Source organism: Delphinus delphis, chromosome 20 (assembly GCF_949987515.2).
Source record: "Delphinus delphis chromosome 20, mDelDel1.2, whole genome shotgun sequence".
NCBI lineage: Eukaryota > Metazoa > Chordata > Mammalia > Artiodactyla > Delphinidae > Delphinus > Delphinus delphis.
This window is the reverse complement of record NC_082702.1, coordinates 13,527,248-13,542,224: the sequence shown is the minus strand read 5'-3', so window position 1 is coordinate 13,542,224 and position 14,977 is coordinate 13,527,248. Positions and strand designations below refer to the sequence as shown.

Genomic DNA, 14,977 nt, shown 5'->3' with positions numbered 1-14,977 from the left:
GTCCCCTCCCAAAGGCCCCAGGAAAGGCTCTGGGCCTGCTCCTGCTGACCCAGATCGTCAGGCCGCTGTCCCCAGCAGCCCCGCGGACACAGGTAGGGCCGTCAGAAGTGTCTGCTCCCAGGAGCGGCCCTCCCCGAGCCTGGCTGACCTCACGTGTCCCCCGCTGCGCCTGTCAGGAGCCCTCTGCTTCCACAGGATGGTGCCCAGCTGCCCCCACGTGGAGGCCTGGCCGGCTCTGTCCCCTCCACTTGCCTCCTGGGTGTCTGGTCTTGGCCAGCGGTGTATTCCCAGCAGCTTGATTTTGTGTCACCGTTGGCAGTTGGGCAGGGAGGAGAACAAGAAGAAATGAGCTCTCATTTATTGAGCACTTACTGCATGCAAGGGACTGCTCCGAGGACTCCATGTGCACAGGCTCTAAGAGTCCCCTGCACACCCCCGGGAGGGGTGGGTGCCGTTATCCCCATTTACAAGAGGAGGACACTGAAGTCACGGGGCGGGGACTTTGCTGCCTCCTTCAGAGCCTCAAGGCCAGTGGGGGCCTTCCTACGGGCCATCTGCTTGGGCCGCCTCTCAGCAGTGTGACCTCGGATAAGTCTCTTCACCTCCGTTCTCCCACGTGGAAAACGTGGAGCAGGCTAGTACCCGTCTCAGGGCTGTCCTGAGGATGAAGTGAGCTCATGCGGGTGAAGAGCTCAGGACGGTGCCTGGCCCCTTAAGCGCCCCGCCCGCGGCCCGGCAGTCAGAGTGGCCCGCCTCTGCCCGCCGTGCCACTTCCCGTGCCACCTCCCCGGCAGGTGGTCGGAGCTCGTGTTCGGAGTGTTCTGTGGGGGGGCACAGGCAGGGAGAGTGGAGGGGACCCCTCACCCTAGCAGGAAGGCGGGGGGGGGGGGTGGGCGGTGATAGATTCCTCGCCACAAACCCCAACTAACAGCACGTTTGTGTTGGCCTCACCCCTCCACGGGCCCCAAGCCAGCCTCGCTGCCCACCACACTGCCCTCGAGGGAGTGTCTTCTCTCTGCCCAAACTGCCCCCTCATGCTTAGAGCTGAGCTCTGGTGTGGGGGACCGGAGGCCTTGAGGCATCTGTGGGAGGGGATACTGGCAGGAAAGCCCAGGTCAGAGCATTTGGGAGTCTTTGAGGCAGCTGGGCCCCTCTCGTGAGGGAGGAAATAAAGGCCGGCCTATTGGGAGCTGCCCGTCACCAAGGGACGTGCAGGATCCAGGCCTCTCCGGCTATGAGCCCAGCTTCCCCCGGCCCGTGTTTACTTCCCAGGACATCCTTGTAATGCTTTTATTATTGTGGCTGTCTTTTCCCCAGAGGTTCAATCCAGTCTCTTAAAAGAGTGCTCTCTGGGTTTTGTTTTGTTTCATGAATGCAAGGGCAACCCTAGCCCTAGCACCAAGTTTGCCCGTTCTCTCCTGATAGTTTATTTCTAGTCACTAAAGCATTTGCTCCTTGTTCCTTTGCTCACTCATTCATTCATCAACTCTTGAGTACCTCAAACACGCCAAGCCCTGAGCTGGGTGCCAGGAACTCAGTGGTGAACCAAAACACTTGTGACCAGCAGCCCGCACCTTCGCGGGCCTGCACAGCGCAGTGGAGCTGAGCTTGGGGTGCCAGTTGTCTCTCCAGATTTGGGGTCAGGGACTCACCTCCGTGACTCCCCCACAAGCTGCGATCTTGGCTCTGCTTCCTGCACTCACTAGGGGCTGGGTGTTCATTGGCCGAGGCCCTCGTGAGCCTCACCTCTGAGGAGCACTGCCTGTGGCCGTCGGCCTGTGTCCTGCAGCATGAAGCAGGGTGTGTGTGTGTGTGTGTGTGTGTGTGTGTGTGTGTGTGTGCACCACTCTCAGCTGGTCCCCCACTCACCTCCCCACCTGTCCCAGAGCAGCGTGTGGAAGTGGGAGGCTGGGCGTCAGTGCCTGCAGCTAGCCAGGTCTGGAGCCACCCCCAAGCCTCTCTGTTTTCCTTCCCCGCCACTCTGTAGACCCTCCTCACTATTTCTGTTCCTGTTCTGTTGCCGTTTCAACTCTTCTTCTTGGACCCTTTCTGTGCTTCCTGAAAGGTACCTGGTCTCTGTGTGGCATCCCTCACCCTCCTTCTCCTGTCCTTGCATTTTCCCCCCAGCAGGACAAAGCAGGACATTGTCCTGTAGTTCTGGGCAGAGACTAGTCACTGTCTGCACCGCTCCCTACTCTCCGAAGCCCTGGCTCCCCTCCGCCCTGTGCATCGTGACTTCCGCCCTCTGAGCCTTCAGCAGCCTCCTCGAGGGGAGGATTAGGAAGGGGCCGGGCATGCTCTGCCTGCGCACTGACCACCAGACTTCTCTGGGGGGCGCCAGCACCCCCCCCTCTGCCCGCCGCCACAGCTCTCTGGCGCTCGGCCTTCCCCGCGGTCTCCCTTCCCAGCCAAGGGGAGGGTCCTTAGCCTAGCGGAGGACCCTACCCAGCCTCACCCAACTCTCCTCTTGGAGGGCCTGTGAGTCCGTTTCCCCCACAGTGGGTGAGCGTACGGCTCCCTAGTCCCCTTCAGCACCTCCATGGTCCAAGTCGAGAGAGCCCACAGGCCCAGCTCCCCTGGCGGGGGCCTCAGCAGTAAGCTTTGGGGGCCCCGGAAAGGCCTGTCAGGACACAGCCACTCGGCCCCATCTTGCTGATGCTGTGCTTCCTCTCCTTCCCTCCTTGGGGACTTCCGTGTGGGCCACGGATGAGCCAGCTTTCAGGGGACGTGCCTGTCAGGAGGGAGGGTCAGCAGCCCCCAGGCAGCCCTGACTGTGTGCTTTCCCCTCCCCTGCCCCAGGCTGAGACTGCCGCCAACCGGATTTGCAAGGTGCTGGCTGTCAACCAGGAGAATGAACACCTGATGGAAGATTATGAGAGGCTGGCCAGCGACGTGAGTGTGTCACTCCCCCCTGCCCTGGTGGCCCCGCCAGCGCTGAAAGATTAGGTCACCTCTTGTTACTCTCTGCCAAAGGTCATGGGACATCTGCAGAGGGGAGAGCAGGGATGGCAGCGAGACTTTCTAGAAAAGGTCGTAAGGTTATATAGGCTGTGGAGTTTGACCAAGCCAGTATGTGACCTTTCGGGTTGATTTTACAAGACTAAGGGGTCAGACTGCTGTGTCACTATGCTGGCTGGCTTCTGGGGTCTCGAGCTTGGGTTTCTACAGAAGATAACTCAAGGACAGAGTTTTCTGAACACCCGACTGCATTAGAATCAGCTGGGGAGCTTTTTAAAAATTTAAAAAATTTTTGTTCCCGTGCCCCACCCGTGGAGAGACTGATTCCGTAGGATGGAGAGAGACCCGAGAGCTGATATGGTGACAGGACAGCAGTTTGTCATGTCAGGCCCCCGTGCAAGCACTTCACGAACAGGATTTACCATCTCCACAACAGCCCTGTTAGGAGGGAACTCCTATTACCCCCTTTTCCAAGTGAGGAAACAGGCCCAGAGAGGATCAGGCACAAACCCACCACCATGCGGCTTGGTGGGACGGAGGTTCAAACCCAGGCAGCCCTGCTCCGGAACCTGAACCCGGACCATCAGTTGGGAATGTGGGTGTTTAGTACATCTCTCCTAGATTCTCCCCTTTATTTTTAAAATTTCCACATTAAAAAAAGATAAAAACATCTACGCTCCCCAAGAGGAGTAGTTTGACTGCTCTTCTAGACCAGTGGTTCCCAGACTTCGAGATTTCACAGACCAGGAAAATTTGGGAAAGTATTTGCCAGCCAACCTAGAGTGGTGAACTTCTTATTTTGCCAAGTTAAGGATATTTTTAAAAGAAAAAGCTACCGTTTGTTACCACCATCATGTCTAACACCTAAGAAGGTTAAAAGGTTATATCTTAGGATCCCGGCCCTTCCCAAGAGAGGGCAGTTAGCATCACGCACCAAGATGTCAACACACACGGAGACCTTTGTCCTTGGTTTTCTCATCCTGCCAGAGGTTGGCATTTGGGAATCACTTCCCCGGGCCTATCTATGCTGGACAGTACTCGATTTTCCTCTCCTAGGATTGTTCTAGAATGTCCAGTTTGTTTGCTTGTTTGTACCCTGGTCTCACTCCATCAAAGACATGAGTGGCTCATACGGGTCACTTTCTTTTTCAGTTGTACTTTATAATTTTCTGTGTCCCAGGCCCCGCGCATGGCACTGACCACCCGAGAGTGAGCTAGGCGTGCAGTCAGCCCTGCCCTTGAGGCGGCACAGTCAGTGACCAGGACACAGTGAGGCTCTCAGTGTGAAGCTCGGTGCAGATGGCGACAGCGGGCTCTCATGGGGGTGCAATGGGGGCGGCCATCCAGGAGGGGCGTCTGAATTGAGGCTGCCCTGCTTAGGTGAGGGAAGGAAGGCCAAAAGCAAAGGCAGGAGCAGGAAGTAGCCAGAGAACAGCCCCGTGGTTCAGAGGGGGCACGTGTTCCCAGAATTCCTGGTCATGGGATTCCCGTCGGGAATCATGGAAAAGTCGAGCTGGGGAGCAGGGGTGATTCCCCAAGATGGGGCCCTCGGAGATCCAGGTCCCCTGTGCCCATGAGCCGGGGGCGGCCCTATCTGTGCTCAGAGGGTCCCCTGCAGAGGCCACCGCAGCTTCTTGTGGGCCCACAGCTCCTGGAGTGGATCCGGCGCACCATCCCCTGGCTGGAGGACCGCGTGCCCCAGAAGACCATCCAGGAGATGCAGCAGAAGCTGGAGGACTTCCGCGACTACCGGCGCGTCCATAAGCCGCCCAAGGTGCAGGAGAAGTGCCAGCTGGAGATCAACTTCAACACGCTGCAGACCAAGCTGCGCCTCAGCAACCGGCCCGCCTTCATGCCCTCCGAGGGCAGGATGGTCTCGGTGAGTGCCGGGGGCTGAGGGTGGGCCGGGGCCCAGGAGGTGTGTGGGGCTGCAGGTTCCCTGTGAGGGAACAGCTGAGGGGCGGCTGCTCACCGCCCACAGGCTTATTTCCCCAGCATGGTCTTTCTTAACTGAAATGCACAGCTTTCGGAGTGCAGAGTGCGGTGGGGCATGCACTTGACACTTTACTGTGTTCCTTCTCCCCCCATCACTCCCCAGACTTTTACACCCATCCCCAAACCACACCATAGTTTGTGTGGAATTGTTTGAATTTGGACCCTCATTTGGCTGTGACTCCAGGACCTCCAGTGCTTGAGACCCCTTCTCAGGGGAGGGACAATATTCACTGGACAGTCACCTTCTGACTCCCAGTGCCCCGTATGGCATTCGTTCATTTTCATTCAATCATTTACTCCAAAAGTATTGACCGCACCTGCCATGTGCTGGGCCCTGACCAGACACGCAGATACAGCAAAGCCGGGGAGAGATGTGACCCCGGCCCATTTCTGCTGCCTTCCCGTCATCATCAGGGTGGTAACCTTCAGGGAGGCATTGCCCTGCTGCGTGCCCCAGCTCCCTGTGGTAGCCCTGCCCTCTCCCGCCCCCACAGGACATCAACAACGGCTGGCAGCACCTGGAGCAGGCCGAGAAGGGCTACGAGGAGTGGCTGCTGAACGAGATCCGCAGGCTGGAGCGGCTCGACCACCTGGCGGAGAAGTTCCGGCAGAAGGCCTCCATCCACGAGGCCTGGACCGACGGTACGACCCTCCCAGCTCCCTCCCTCCTTTCTTGTCTCTCAGAGACACACGTGTACGCACACACAGACACACACACACACAGAGCCCCTCCTGCCTGCATAGCGTCTGTTTGTCAGACCCCCTTTCCTGCTGCCTGGGAACATGCATGTCACAAATGCCGCTGTGGGTCCATCCAGCCCCAGGCAGCAAGGAACAGTTTGGGGCCAGGTCCGCCCAACCTGCCCTGGCCTCAGAGATTACTTACAGGTGGACTGCTTCCTGGGTCACTGGACCCTGTGCCAGCTGCACAGGGACGTGGCCCCTGTCCCGGTCACTCTGCCACGTCTCCCCTGAGTATGGCGGCCCTCCGGGCCAGGGTGGGCGTGGGGGTATGCTCTCCCCTCCCTGGCAGCCTGGGTTCACACCCTGCCTTCCGTGCCCAACACCCTTTGAGACTGTGGACTGAAGAGCCAGTGCTGGATGGTCTGTGGTCCTGAGCATGGTCCTTAGAACGGGCCAGGGAGCCGCCTCCCGGCCCTGCTGCCCGACTTGCACCTGCTGCTCACTGACCACCAGCCACGTGCCCTTCGGTGTGGCCCGCTGTGGGAGCTCCTTCTCACCCCTGCCCTGTCCCGGTGCCTCCCCCGGGGGCCCCACCCACAAGGGCAGCGGTGATTCCGGCTTCTCCGCAGCTTTGCAGTGCCTGTTCCCTTGGCTCGGGATGTGGAATTCCATCACGTCCCTGGCCCTCGGTCAGGACCCACACCACGGCTGAGATTCTGCATCCCAGGGGCCCAAAAGCTTTCGGGAAACGGCCAGCGCCTTCCACTGGGCTCCCACCCTCCCACTTCTGGCTGCCTCCTGCACTCCCTGCCCTGGCCCTCCTGCCACCACTCTGCCTAGCTGGTCTCACACTTCCTTGCATTGGTCAGTGCGGTTTTTCATCCCTCCCACCCTCCCAGGTCCCCATGAGATCCTCACTGAGCCCCTGGGGGCTCCTCTGGCCCCACCCACCCAGCTATTTGGCAGGCTGCCGCAACCCTGGTCAGTCGCTGAGACCCACCCAGAGGCACCCATACGGAGCCTGCCCCACCCTTGCCGGCATGCGGACACGCAGCTCTGCAGGGTCCGCAGACCTGGGCCTGTGTCACCTGTGTCCCCAGCCGCAGCCCGGCTAATGCCCTCCTCACATTAGCTCAGGCCAGCTGCTCTCCAACGGCAGCTACCAGATGCAGAGCAATACCCTGACCCCTCCTCTGCCAGGGAAGGAATGCAGAGGAGGGGAAGCCAGAAGGCGAGCCGAGGACAGGGTAGCCTGGGCCAGGGACGCAGGCACCTCCCTCTGCCCCACAGAAATGGCGCCTGTGGGCTCTGCCCCCGCAAAACTGAGGGGGGGGTGTTGGCATGTAGTTTATTCGTTTGTTCTTCATTCATTCATTCAACAAACACCTCTTGAGCCTCTTCGCTGTGCTCAGCAGTTTCCAGGTACGTGAGGTCCCTGCCCAGGGAACTGCAGATTTTGACATCTTTCTTGTCAGGGGCCCTTGGACATGTAAGTGGATTTTACAGCACCCGGTCCCACGCTTGGACTGAGCTGCCTCCTGTCATTATCCACGTGTTGTAGCCCCATCATCCTTTCTTAGGCTCCTGTGTCCTCCCTGTGGATTTCCCTTCTGGGGGCCTCTTATCAGCCCTCCAGCCTCTCTCCTGGGGCTCCAGGAGGCCCTGAGAAGATGGTCTCCTGAGGCCGAGGGGTGTGGGTGTGACGGCCCACCAGAGCTCCTTCCCTGGGAACCGCCTTGGCCGGCCTTCACCCGAAGGCGTTTAGGAGAAGTGGCCCAGTCTTTAGCCAGGGCCCAACTCCACACGCCCCTGCCCCACCCCTACCTCCCCACAGGCACTTTGGCATCTGGCCCTGCCCCTTGCATTAGCCCGGAGTCCCCAGGCAGGCCTGTCCACTCTCATTCCCAAGGCCTGAAGCCTCTGTCCTCTGAACCACCCAATTATGCAGAACAGGAGGACAGACCAGCCTCCCGACCCCTCTACACCCCTGGAAGCCGGGTGTAGCAGCCTCCTCACCTGTGGGGGTTGGGGGGCAGAGGGCGGGTTGAGCCACCATCACTGTGCCCCCTCACCATCCCTACAGCCTGCAGGAGTGAGCACCCATGTGGGTGCTTCTCACAGGGTCTCAGATTGTCTGGGGGAAAAGCAAAAATGAGCCCCCATCCCCCCCCCAGCCTAGCTGCCCCTTGGCCTGGGTCCCAGGCAGCCGTGGCTGTGGCCCCCTCCTCCCGATTCTTCCCAGCACACCCCTGGCAGCTCCCTTGCTGAAACTCTGCTGAGGCAGAAAAGTGGTAACCTACTATTTCTGGTTCCCACCCTTGGGAGAAAGCAATTTGGAGAAGGGAATTGCAAGCTTGCCTTTGTGGTTGAGCCTGCTGCCCCGGGGCTGGAGTGGCAGGGCCGGTGCACTCGGTCTCCCAGGCTGACACCTCCTGTCCGCCAGTGCCGGGCCCTGTCCACGGGGTGGCTGAGATGCAGATGGAACTGGCTGGTGCCCGGCCTTCTCAACATCCCCTCATTGAGGTGTTAACCTTGGGCTGGCACTGGCCGCATTTACAGAGGAAGAACAGGTGGGGAGAAGCTGTCTGCCATCCCCTGCTCTAGGCAGGCAGCTGTTGGTTGGATTTCCTGGTGCCAGCTGAGGGGGTCTCTGAGCTGCCGCTCCGGGGTAGCCGGAGGTAGCTTTAGGGGTTGGGGGTCCCAGCCACCTTTCCCGGCCAGCGTTTCCCCCTTGGTTCTTAGCAGTACCTTACTGTGCTTGCAGGGCTCACTTGAGCTTCTGTAATGGGGTGTATCATTAGCCAGGCTCCAGGACTGATAGCAGTGTTCCTCCCTTCCTTCAAAGGGCCCGACAATGGGCCCTGCCTCGCTGCACATGGAAAGCCCTTAGGATAGTGTGGAGCAATAGGTGTGTGATAGGACTCCCACACCGAGGGGGCCTGGCGCCCAAGTGCCAGGGGTCAGGCTCCTGGGAGAGCCCTGACTCAGACTTCCCCTTCCCCCCACTGCTGAGGCACGGCTGCAACGCCAGCTGCTTCTCCAGATCACAGCGGTCCGCAGGTAGGCGTCCACATTTCCAGCCCTGGTAGCACAACCCAAATTCTTACCGTCTACCAATAAAGGATACTAAGTTTAGAGCCCACAGCTTGAATTGGGATATGGCTCAGGCCCACCAGCCCCACAGCGTCTCCCAGCTCCATCCAGGATCTAGTTGGGCATAGAGATTCCTGCAAAGGGCGAGGAAAAAGGCTCTGGAGGTTTCTAGCTCTCGTGGCACCATCCTCGGCAAGGCAGGGCGTGGGGTCCACACCCCGTCTCCCTCCCTCTGGCGCTGTTGACGAAGCACCCCCTGCCCTCCGCGCCCCCCCAGGGAAGGAGGTGATGCTGAAGCACCGGGACTATGAGACGGCCACCCTGTCGGACATCAAAGCCCTCATCCGCAAGCACGAGGCCTTCGAGAGCGACCTGGCCGCGCACCAGGACCGCGTGGAGCAGATCGCCGCTATCGCCCAGGAGCTCAAGTACGTGTGGGCTCGTGGTTCCCCGTCACCTGCTTCCCCTCCAGCACCCAGTCCAGAGCAGTGGCGGGGCAGTGGTGGAATGGGGTCCCCCAGCCCTTTCCACCCTCACACCCTCCTTTCAGATGCCAGGGAAGAGCCTTACAGGATGATGCCTTTTGCCCACCTTGTCTTTACCCCAGATGAGAAACAGTGGGATCTAGATTCTCCAGCAGAAGGGGGGGGTCTCTGACCCCTTGTCCTGATTCCTCAGGCTGTTGGGGTCCCTGGGGCTCCCCCTCCTCTGCCTGCCACACCAAGGAGACCCCCTGGCCCCCTGATGTGGTGGGCGGCCTAGCCCACACTGCTCCCACCCCCTGCTCCCTGAGGGAATCTGGCTGCACAGAGAGCCCATTGTTTTGTCCGGCCCCTTCCCTCTCCTGCTCAGAATACACTTATTGTAAGAGCTTCCAGGCAGTCGGTTCTCTGCCCTCCCTTCCCCACCCCAGTCAGATAAACTTGTGCACACAATTAGTACACTGAACCTCCAGAGCCAGTGAAAGGGGCCTTATTCCACCAGCGCAGCGGCCATCAGCAAGCAGGGCCCAGGGAGTGGGAGGCCCAGGCCATGACTTCATGGAAAATCCACAGGCCCTGGAGGGCGGCCGGGCTCCCAGAATAGCCGTCTGCTCCAAAATAGGATCCTTGGCTGGAACTACCCTCTCCACAGACACCCCCTACCCTGTCACAGTCATCCCCAAAGTTCTCCTTGTTCCTGCAAGGCTGGGGCCTAGCACTGATGCCCAGTGGAGCCCCACACCGGGCAGGGCTGGCTTCCTTCCTGACTCACGCCCGCCACACTGCCCAGCTGCTCTGGGGGCTCCCCATTTGCTCACCCAGAGGCAGAAGTACCACTGGGTCTTCACAGTACCGGGGACACGGTGTCCCCATTGAGCGCTGTTGGGGGCACCCCTTGAAGTCCTGCAGCTCCCCTAGGATCGAGCCCCTGTACCTGGCATGCCCAGGCCAAGGAGAGTGAGGTCACAGACGCAGACGTCCACCACCCTCAGGGGTTGTGGGGTGGGACATAGGCAGGTCCCCCACCCCCACCCCCACCCCCATTGACAGGCGAGCTCCTGGAAGCCAGTGAGAAACAGACTTGGAGGAGCTCCTAGGCCAGCCCACTTCTCAGGCACTGGGAACAGCCATGTGAAACCCATTACCCTGAGCCGGGGAACAGGCGGTCCCGAGGCAGCTTTCTGGACAGTAGCCCTGGAGGAGAAAGGGAGGGCTGTTTGGGGTGCTGTCTGTTGCCCCGAAGATGAGTCTGAGGGCCCAGGGCCGGCCAGGATGAGCCTGGATAGACAGCCCGGCTGAGCGTAGATTAATGGTAATGACGAAAACTCAGGGCACTTAGTGCTCTATGTATACTAGCTCATTTAATCCCCCAGCAATCCTGTGTCACAGAGTGGGAACTGAGGCACAGAGAGGCCAAGGGGCCTGCCCAAGGTCACACAGCTAGGGAGTGAGATAGGACTGGAACCTGGGCCGCCTGGTCCCCGTGTGAAGCACAGCCTTGCTCCTCCTCCAGCCCTTGCCTGCTCCCCCGGCCCCTGTATCCTGCCTGCCCGTCTGGCTCACCAGGCAGGCGACACAATCCCTGTGTCCTGGTTCCCATGTCATGTTCCTCCCCATAGTTGTTCCCCCAGACCTGTACACTGACTCCCTAGGAGCCTTGCTGCTAAGAGTATCCAAGTGTGGACCCCAGGAGGCAGGAATGCTGGGGCTGAAGAGAGGGAATAAGGGGCAGGGGGCTGGGAACTATGGTATCAGCTTAGTGTTTCCAACCTCAGTCATTGCAGTAATAATACCCATTCCCTAATCAGCTCACTTTTTTTTCCTTGAATATATCGTTAGTTGCGTACAGTGAGATTGTAGGCTAATTGTACATTTCTTCCTTAATACCCATTAAAGTAAATACACAACCTTTAATGAGGAACTGTTGCTACTTTTACCTACTGGGTGCAAAGGACTGCTCTCGGCAGTTCACACGAGCTAAGTAACTTGGTCTCCGTGATAACCCCACCCCCATTTCAGAGAGGAGAAAACCGAGGGATCCAGAGGGAGTTCATTCGCCCAGGGTCACACAAGTTCAAAATCGGAGAGCTGGAATTCACACCTAGGGAACTTGGCTCCAGAGCCTTATTCTCTAACCAGTGTGTTCTGCTAGACTTCCTTTAAATGGAAAATTATCCAGGGCACTTCCCTGGTGGTCTAGTAGTCAGGACTCTGTGCTTCCACTGCTGGGGGTCTGGGTTCGACCCCTGGTCGGGCAACTGAGATTTCACCAGCCTACAGGGATGGTCGAGGGCCACGCTCTGGGAGCCCTGCATAGCTTACAGTGACAGCAAGCTCTGTTATCCTCTCCCCGCAATTCCTCCTGCCCCGGGCCCGAGGGGTGATTGATGACTGATGTGCTTAAGTGTCGATATCCCCTGGTACCAGGGCCTGGGACACCTGGGGGCGGGTGGGTCCAGCACACCCTGACTGCCCCTGCTGGATCTCATCACCCTCTGCCCGGCCCACAGCGAGCTGGATTACTACGACTCCCACAACGTCAACACCCGCTGCCAGAAGATCTGCGACCAGTGGGATGCCCTTGGCTCTCTGACCCACAGTCGCAGGGAAGCCCTGGAGGTGAGGAGGGAGCGATGCCCCCCACTGAGGTCTGTGCCTTGTTGCCCTCAGAGCAGGGGTCTTCCCCTGACCCCTTGGTGCCCCCGGACCCCTCTCCACCGTACACACCTCCTGCTAGCCTACTGACCTCCCTCCTCTGTCCCCGTCCCTCCCAACACGCACCAGAAAACAGAGAAGCAGCTGGAGACCATTGACCAGCTGCACCTGGAGTACGCCAAGCGGGCAGCCCCCTTCAACAACTGGATGGAGAGCGCCATGGAGGACCTCCAGGACATGTTCATCGTCCACACCATCGAGGAAATCGAGGTCCGCCCCTTCCCCTCCCGCCCTTCTCGTGGCTCGTGGGGCCTCCACGGGTCCAGGCCGCGCCCTCATCCCTTCTCTTCCTGCCCCCAGGGCCTGATCTCAGCCCACGACCAGTTCAAGTCGACACTGCCGGACGCCGACAGGGAACGGGAGGCCATCCTGGCCATCCACAAGGAGGCCCAGAGGATCGCCGAGAGCAACCACATCAAGCTGTCAGGCAGCAACCCCTACACCACCGTCACCCCCCAGATCATCAACTCCAAGTGGGAGAAGGTGGGCGGCACACACCCACCGGCAGGGCCGGGGCAGGACCAACCAGGCGAGGCGGCCGCCCGCCTGACTGCTCCTGCCCGCATCCCCTTCCCCAGGTGCAGCAGCTGGTGCCCAAGCGGGACCACGCCCTCCTGGAGGAGCAGAGCAAGCAGCAGTCCAACGAGCACCTCCGCCGCCAGTTCGCCAGCCAGGCCAACATCGTGGGGCCCTGGATCCAGACTAAGATGGAGGTGAGGGCGAGTCGCCCCAGCCCTGCTGGGCCCAGGAGAGTCTCAGGGCAGAGTTGAGGAAGAGCCCCCACTGAACGGGAGGCTGCTTGCCCCTGGTGGGAGGGCCCCAGTGCTCCACGGGGCCGGTGGATCTGGGACCCAGCTCTCGTGGCCTCATGGGATTAGGAGCGTCAATAACGTATTCATGGAAATGGCAGCACCATCCAGAGAGAAGCTGTGCTGAGGGGTCAGGTAGAGACGGCTTCGAGTCTCGACTCTCCCCTCGGCTTCCGGTCGGGAGTCAGGCACAATTTAACCTCTGTGGCTCAGTTTTCTCACCCCTAAAAGGATGAGGAAGACCATTACTTCCTTCCCTCAACAGACACTTTTGGGCGCCGCCCTATGCCAGCCGCATCACAAGCACTGTGGTGTAGCTGTGACCAAGGTGGTCCGAGCTCAGACCCTCCCTGCGCCCCCACTCTGCCCTCGTGACCCAGCCACGGGAAGGCTTGTAACCATGCCGACTGCGACTCAGGCCACCACTTACGAGTGCTCACTGTGCACTAGGCACCCCACTGACCAAAGTGGCCTCACTGAAACTCACGACAGCCCGAGAGAGGATCGGGCAGGTCGGCTGCGGGGCTCAGTGCCCCCTGCACAGCTTGGTCACCCTGGGAAGCGAGGCGTGGGGTGCTCGTGCTCAGGAGCACGGGTTCTGAAGTCACCAGGCCTGGGTTCCGATCCTGGCTCTGCCTCTTAATGTCATAAGTTGCCCTCTTTGGGCCTCAGTTTCCACCTCTGTGGAATAGGCCTGTCCCAGTCTTGGGCCTCACAGGGAGTCAGGCGGGGAGCAGCGAGGTTAGCCCTGTGGAGCGTTGGTGCAGAAACCGCATCGTGGCTGCTGTTACACTGGAGGGAGGGCCGGAGGGGACCCCTGGGCAGAGGTCCCGGGCTGGAGGCGCCCTGGCATTGGGGCGGCCCGCGACAGACCGCCTCCTGGTGGCTGGTCGTGGCCGAGGGTCCGCCAGTCCCCCACCCAGTAGCACCACCCTCTGTGCAGGAGATCGGGCGCATCTCCATCGAGATGAATGGGACTCTGGAGGACCAGCTGAGCCACCTGAAGCAGTATGAGCGCAGCATTGTGGACTACAAGCCGAACCTGGACCTGCTGGAGCAGCAGCACCAGCTCATCCAGGAGGCCCTCATCTTCGACAACAAGCACACCAACTACACCATGGAGGCAAGCCTGCCCCGCCCCCACCCGCCTGCCCTTGCACGCGCTTGCGGGATTCCTGTGGCAGCCCAGGCAGGGCCCGGCTGTCTTATTCCAAATGGCTTTTGCCCTGTAGAAAAGTGTCTCCTGCTTGCTCTGTCTCCCCTTTCTCTCTGACCAAAAAGACTAGATCCAACGTTTACATGTCTCTAAAAATCACGGTTTCTCTACCACTACTCTCCCATCACCATGACAACACACATCTCAAGACAAGCTCCCTGGAGAGCTGGGAGGGCGGGCAGCACCTGCCCCCAGTGTGACCTCAGCCGTTTCATCCTCACTCGAGGACGCAGATCCAGCCAGCATGTGCGGGAATCCCGTGCACCGGCTCGCTGCCGCCAGGTTACAGCATCAGGGCTGGTTGCCATCATATTGGTAGCTTGAAATGGTCCGTGGTGACAGCACTTAGACCATGCAGATCGGAAGATGCCACCAAATAAAAGGGGGGAAGGGCTGTTTCCCCAGAAAGCTAGGTACACATTGCCCAGCATGTCTCTACAAAGCTTCCCTGTGGATCCTGGCACAGGTATCAGGACCCGCTTGTCTGCTGCATCCGTCACTGGGACATACACCGGTGTGACGTGAACCCCGCTGGTTGGCAGAGGCAGTAGGCGGGCACCGTGCCGGTGGCCCTGTGTACATGAGCCGCATGGCAGAGTGTGGGGCTGGGTTGGCATTTGGGAGAAAGTTGGGGTGAGTCTGACTCCAGGCCACACATACCCCCGCACAAGGAGCAGCCAGTCCCGAGCCCCCCTCAGCTACAGCGGCGGTGGTCCCAGCATCCCCACCTGCCGGCCAGCCCACACTCACGCCCTCATTCCTCCCGCAGCACATCCGCGTGGGCTGGGAGCAGCTGCTCACCACCATCGCCCGCACCATCAACGAGGTCGAGAACCAGATCCTCACCCGCGATGCCAAAGGCATCAGCCAAGAGCAGATGCAGGAGTTCCGGGCGTCCTTCAATCACTTCGACAAGGTGAGCCGCTCCCTCTGCCCCCTGCTGTCGTCCCTCCCCACCGTCACCTCCCACCCTGCCCCCTGCGTCTTTGCATCTGTCCGTTTGTTCACATCACAGTTGCTGAGTA

At 59.9% G+C, this 14,977-nt stretch overlaps 1 protein-coding gene across 5 annotated transcripts in view; it reads left to right on the top strand.

Moving 5' to 3' along the window:
• The window catches only part of ACTN4 (actinin alpha 4), a 72,538-nt gene that overhangs the window by 54,214 nt on the left and 3,347 nt on the right, over positions 1–14,977 (top strand). For all 5 annotated transcript variants that reach the window (XM_059999926.1, XM_059999925.1, XM_059999927.1 and 2 more), the window contains exons 9-18: positions 2,800–2,892; positions 4,607–4,837; positions 5,448–5,595; positions 9,008–9,158; positions 11,723–11,831; positions 11,997–12,137; positions 12,228–12,410; positions 12,506–12,640; positions 13,680–13,859; positions 14,722–14,868. In XM_059999926.1, coding sequence (XP_059855909.1) covers positions 2,800–2,892; positions 4,607–4,837; positions 5,448–5,595; positions 9,008–9,158; positions 11,723–11,831; positions 11,997–12,137; positions 12,228–12,410; positions 12,506–12,640; positions 13,680–13,859; positions 14,722–14,868 — 1,518 coding nt within the window. The remainder of the gene's footprint in view (positions 1–2,799; positions 2,893–4,606; positions 4,838–5,447; positions 5,596–9,007; positions 9,159–11,722; positions 11,832–11,996; positions 12,138–12,227; positions 12,411–12,505; positions 12,641–13,679; positions 13,860–14,721; positions 14,869–14,977) is intronic.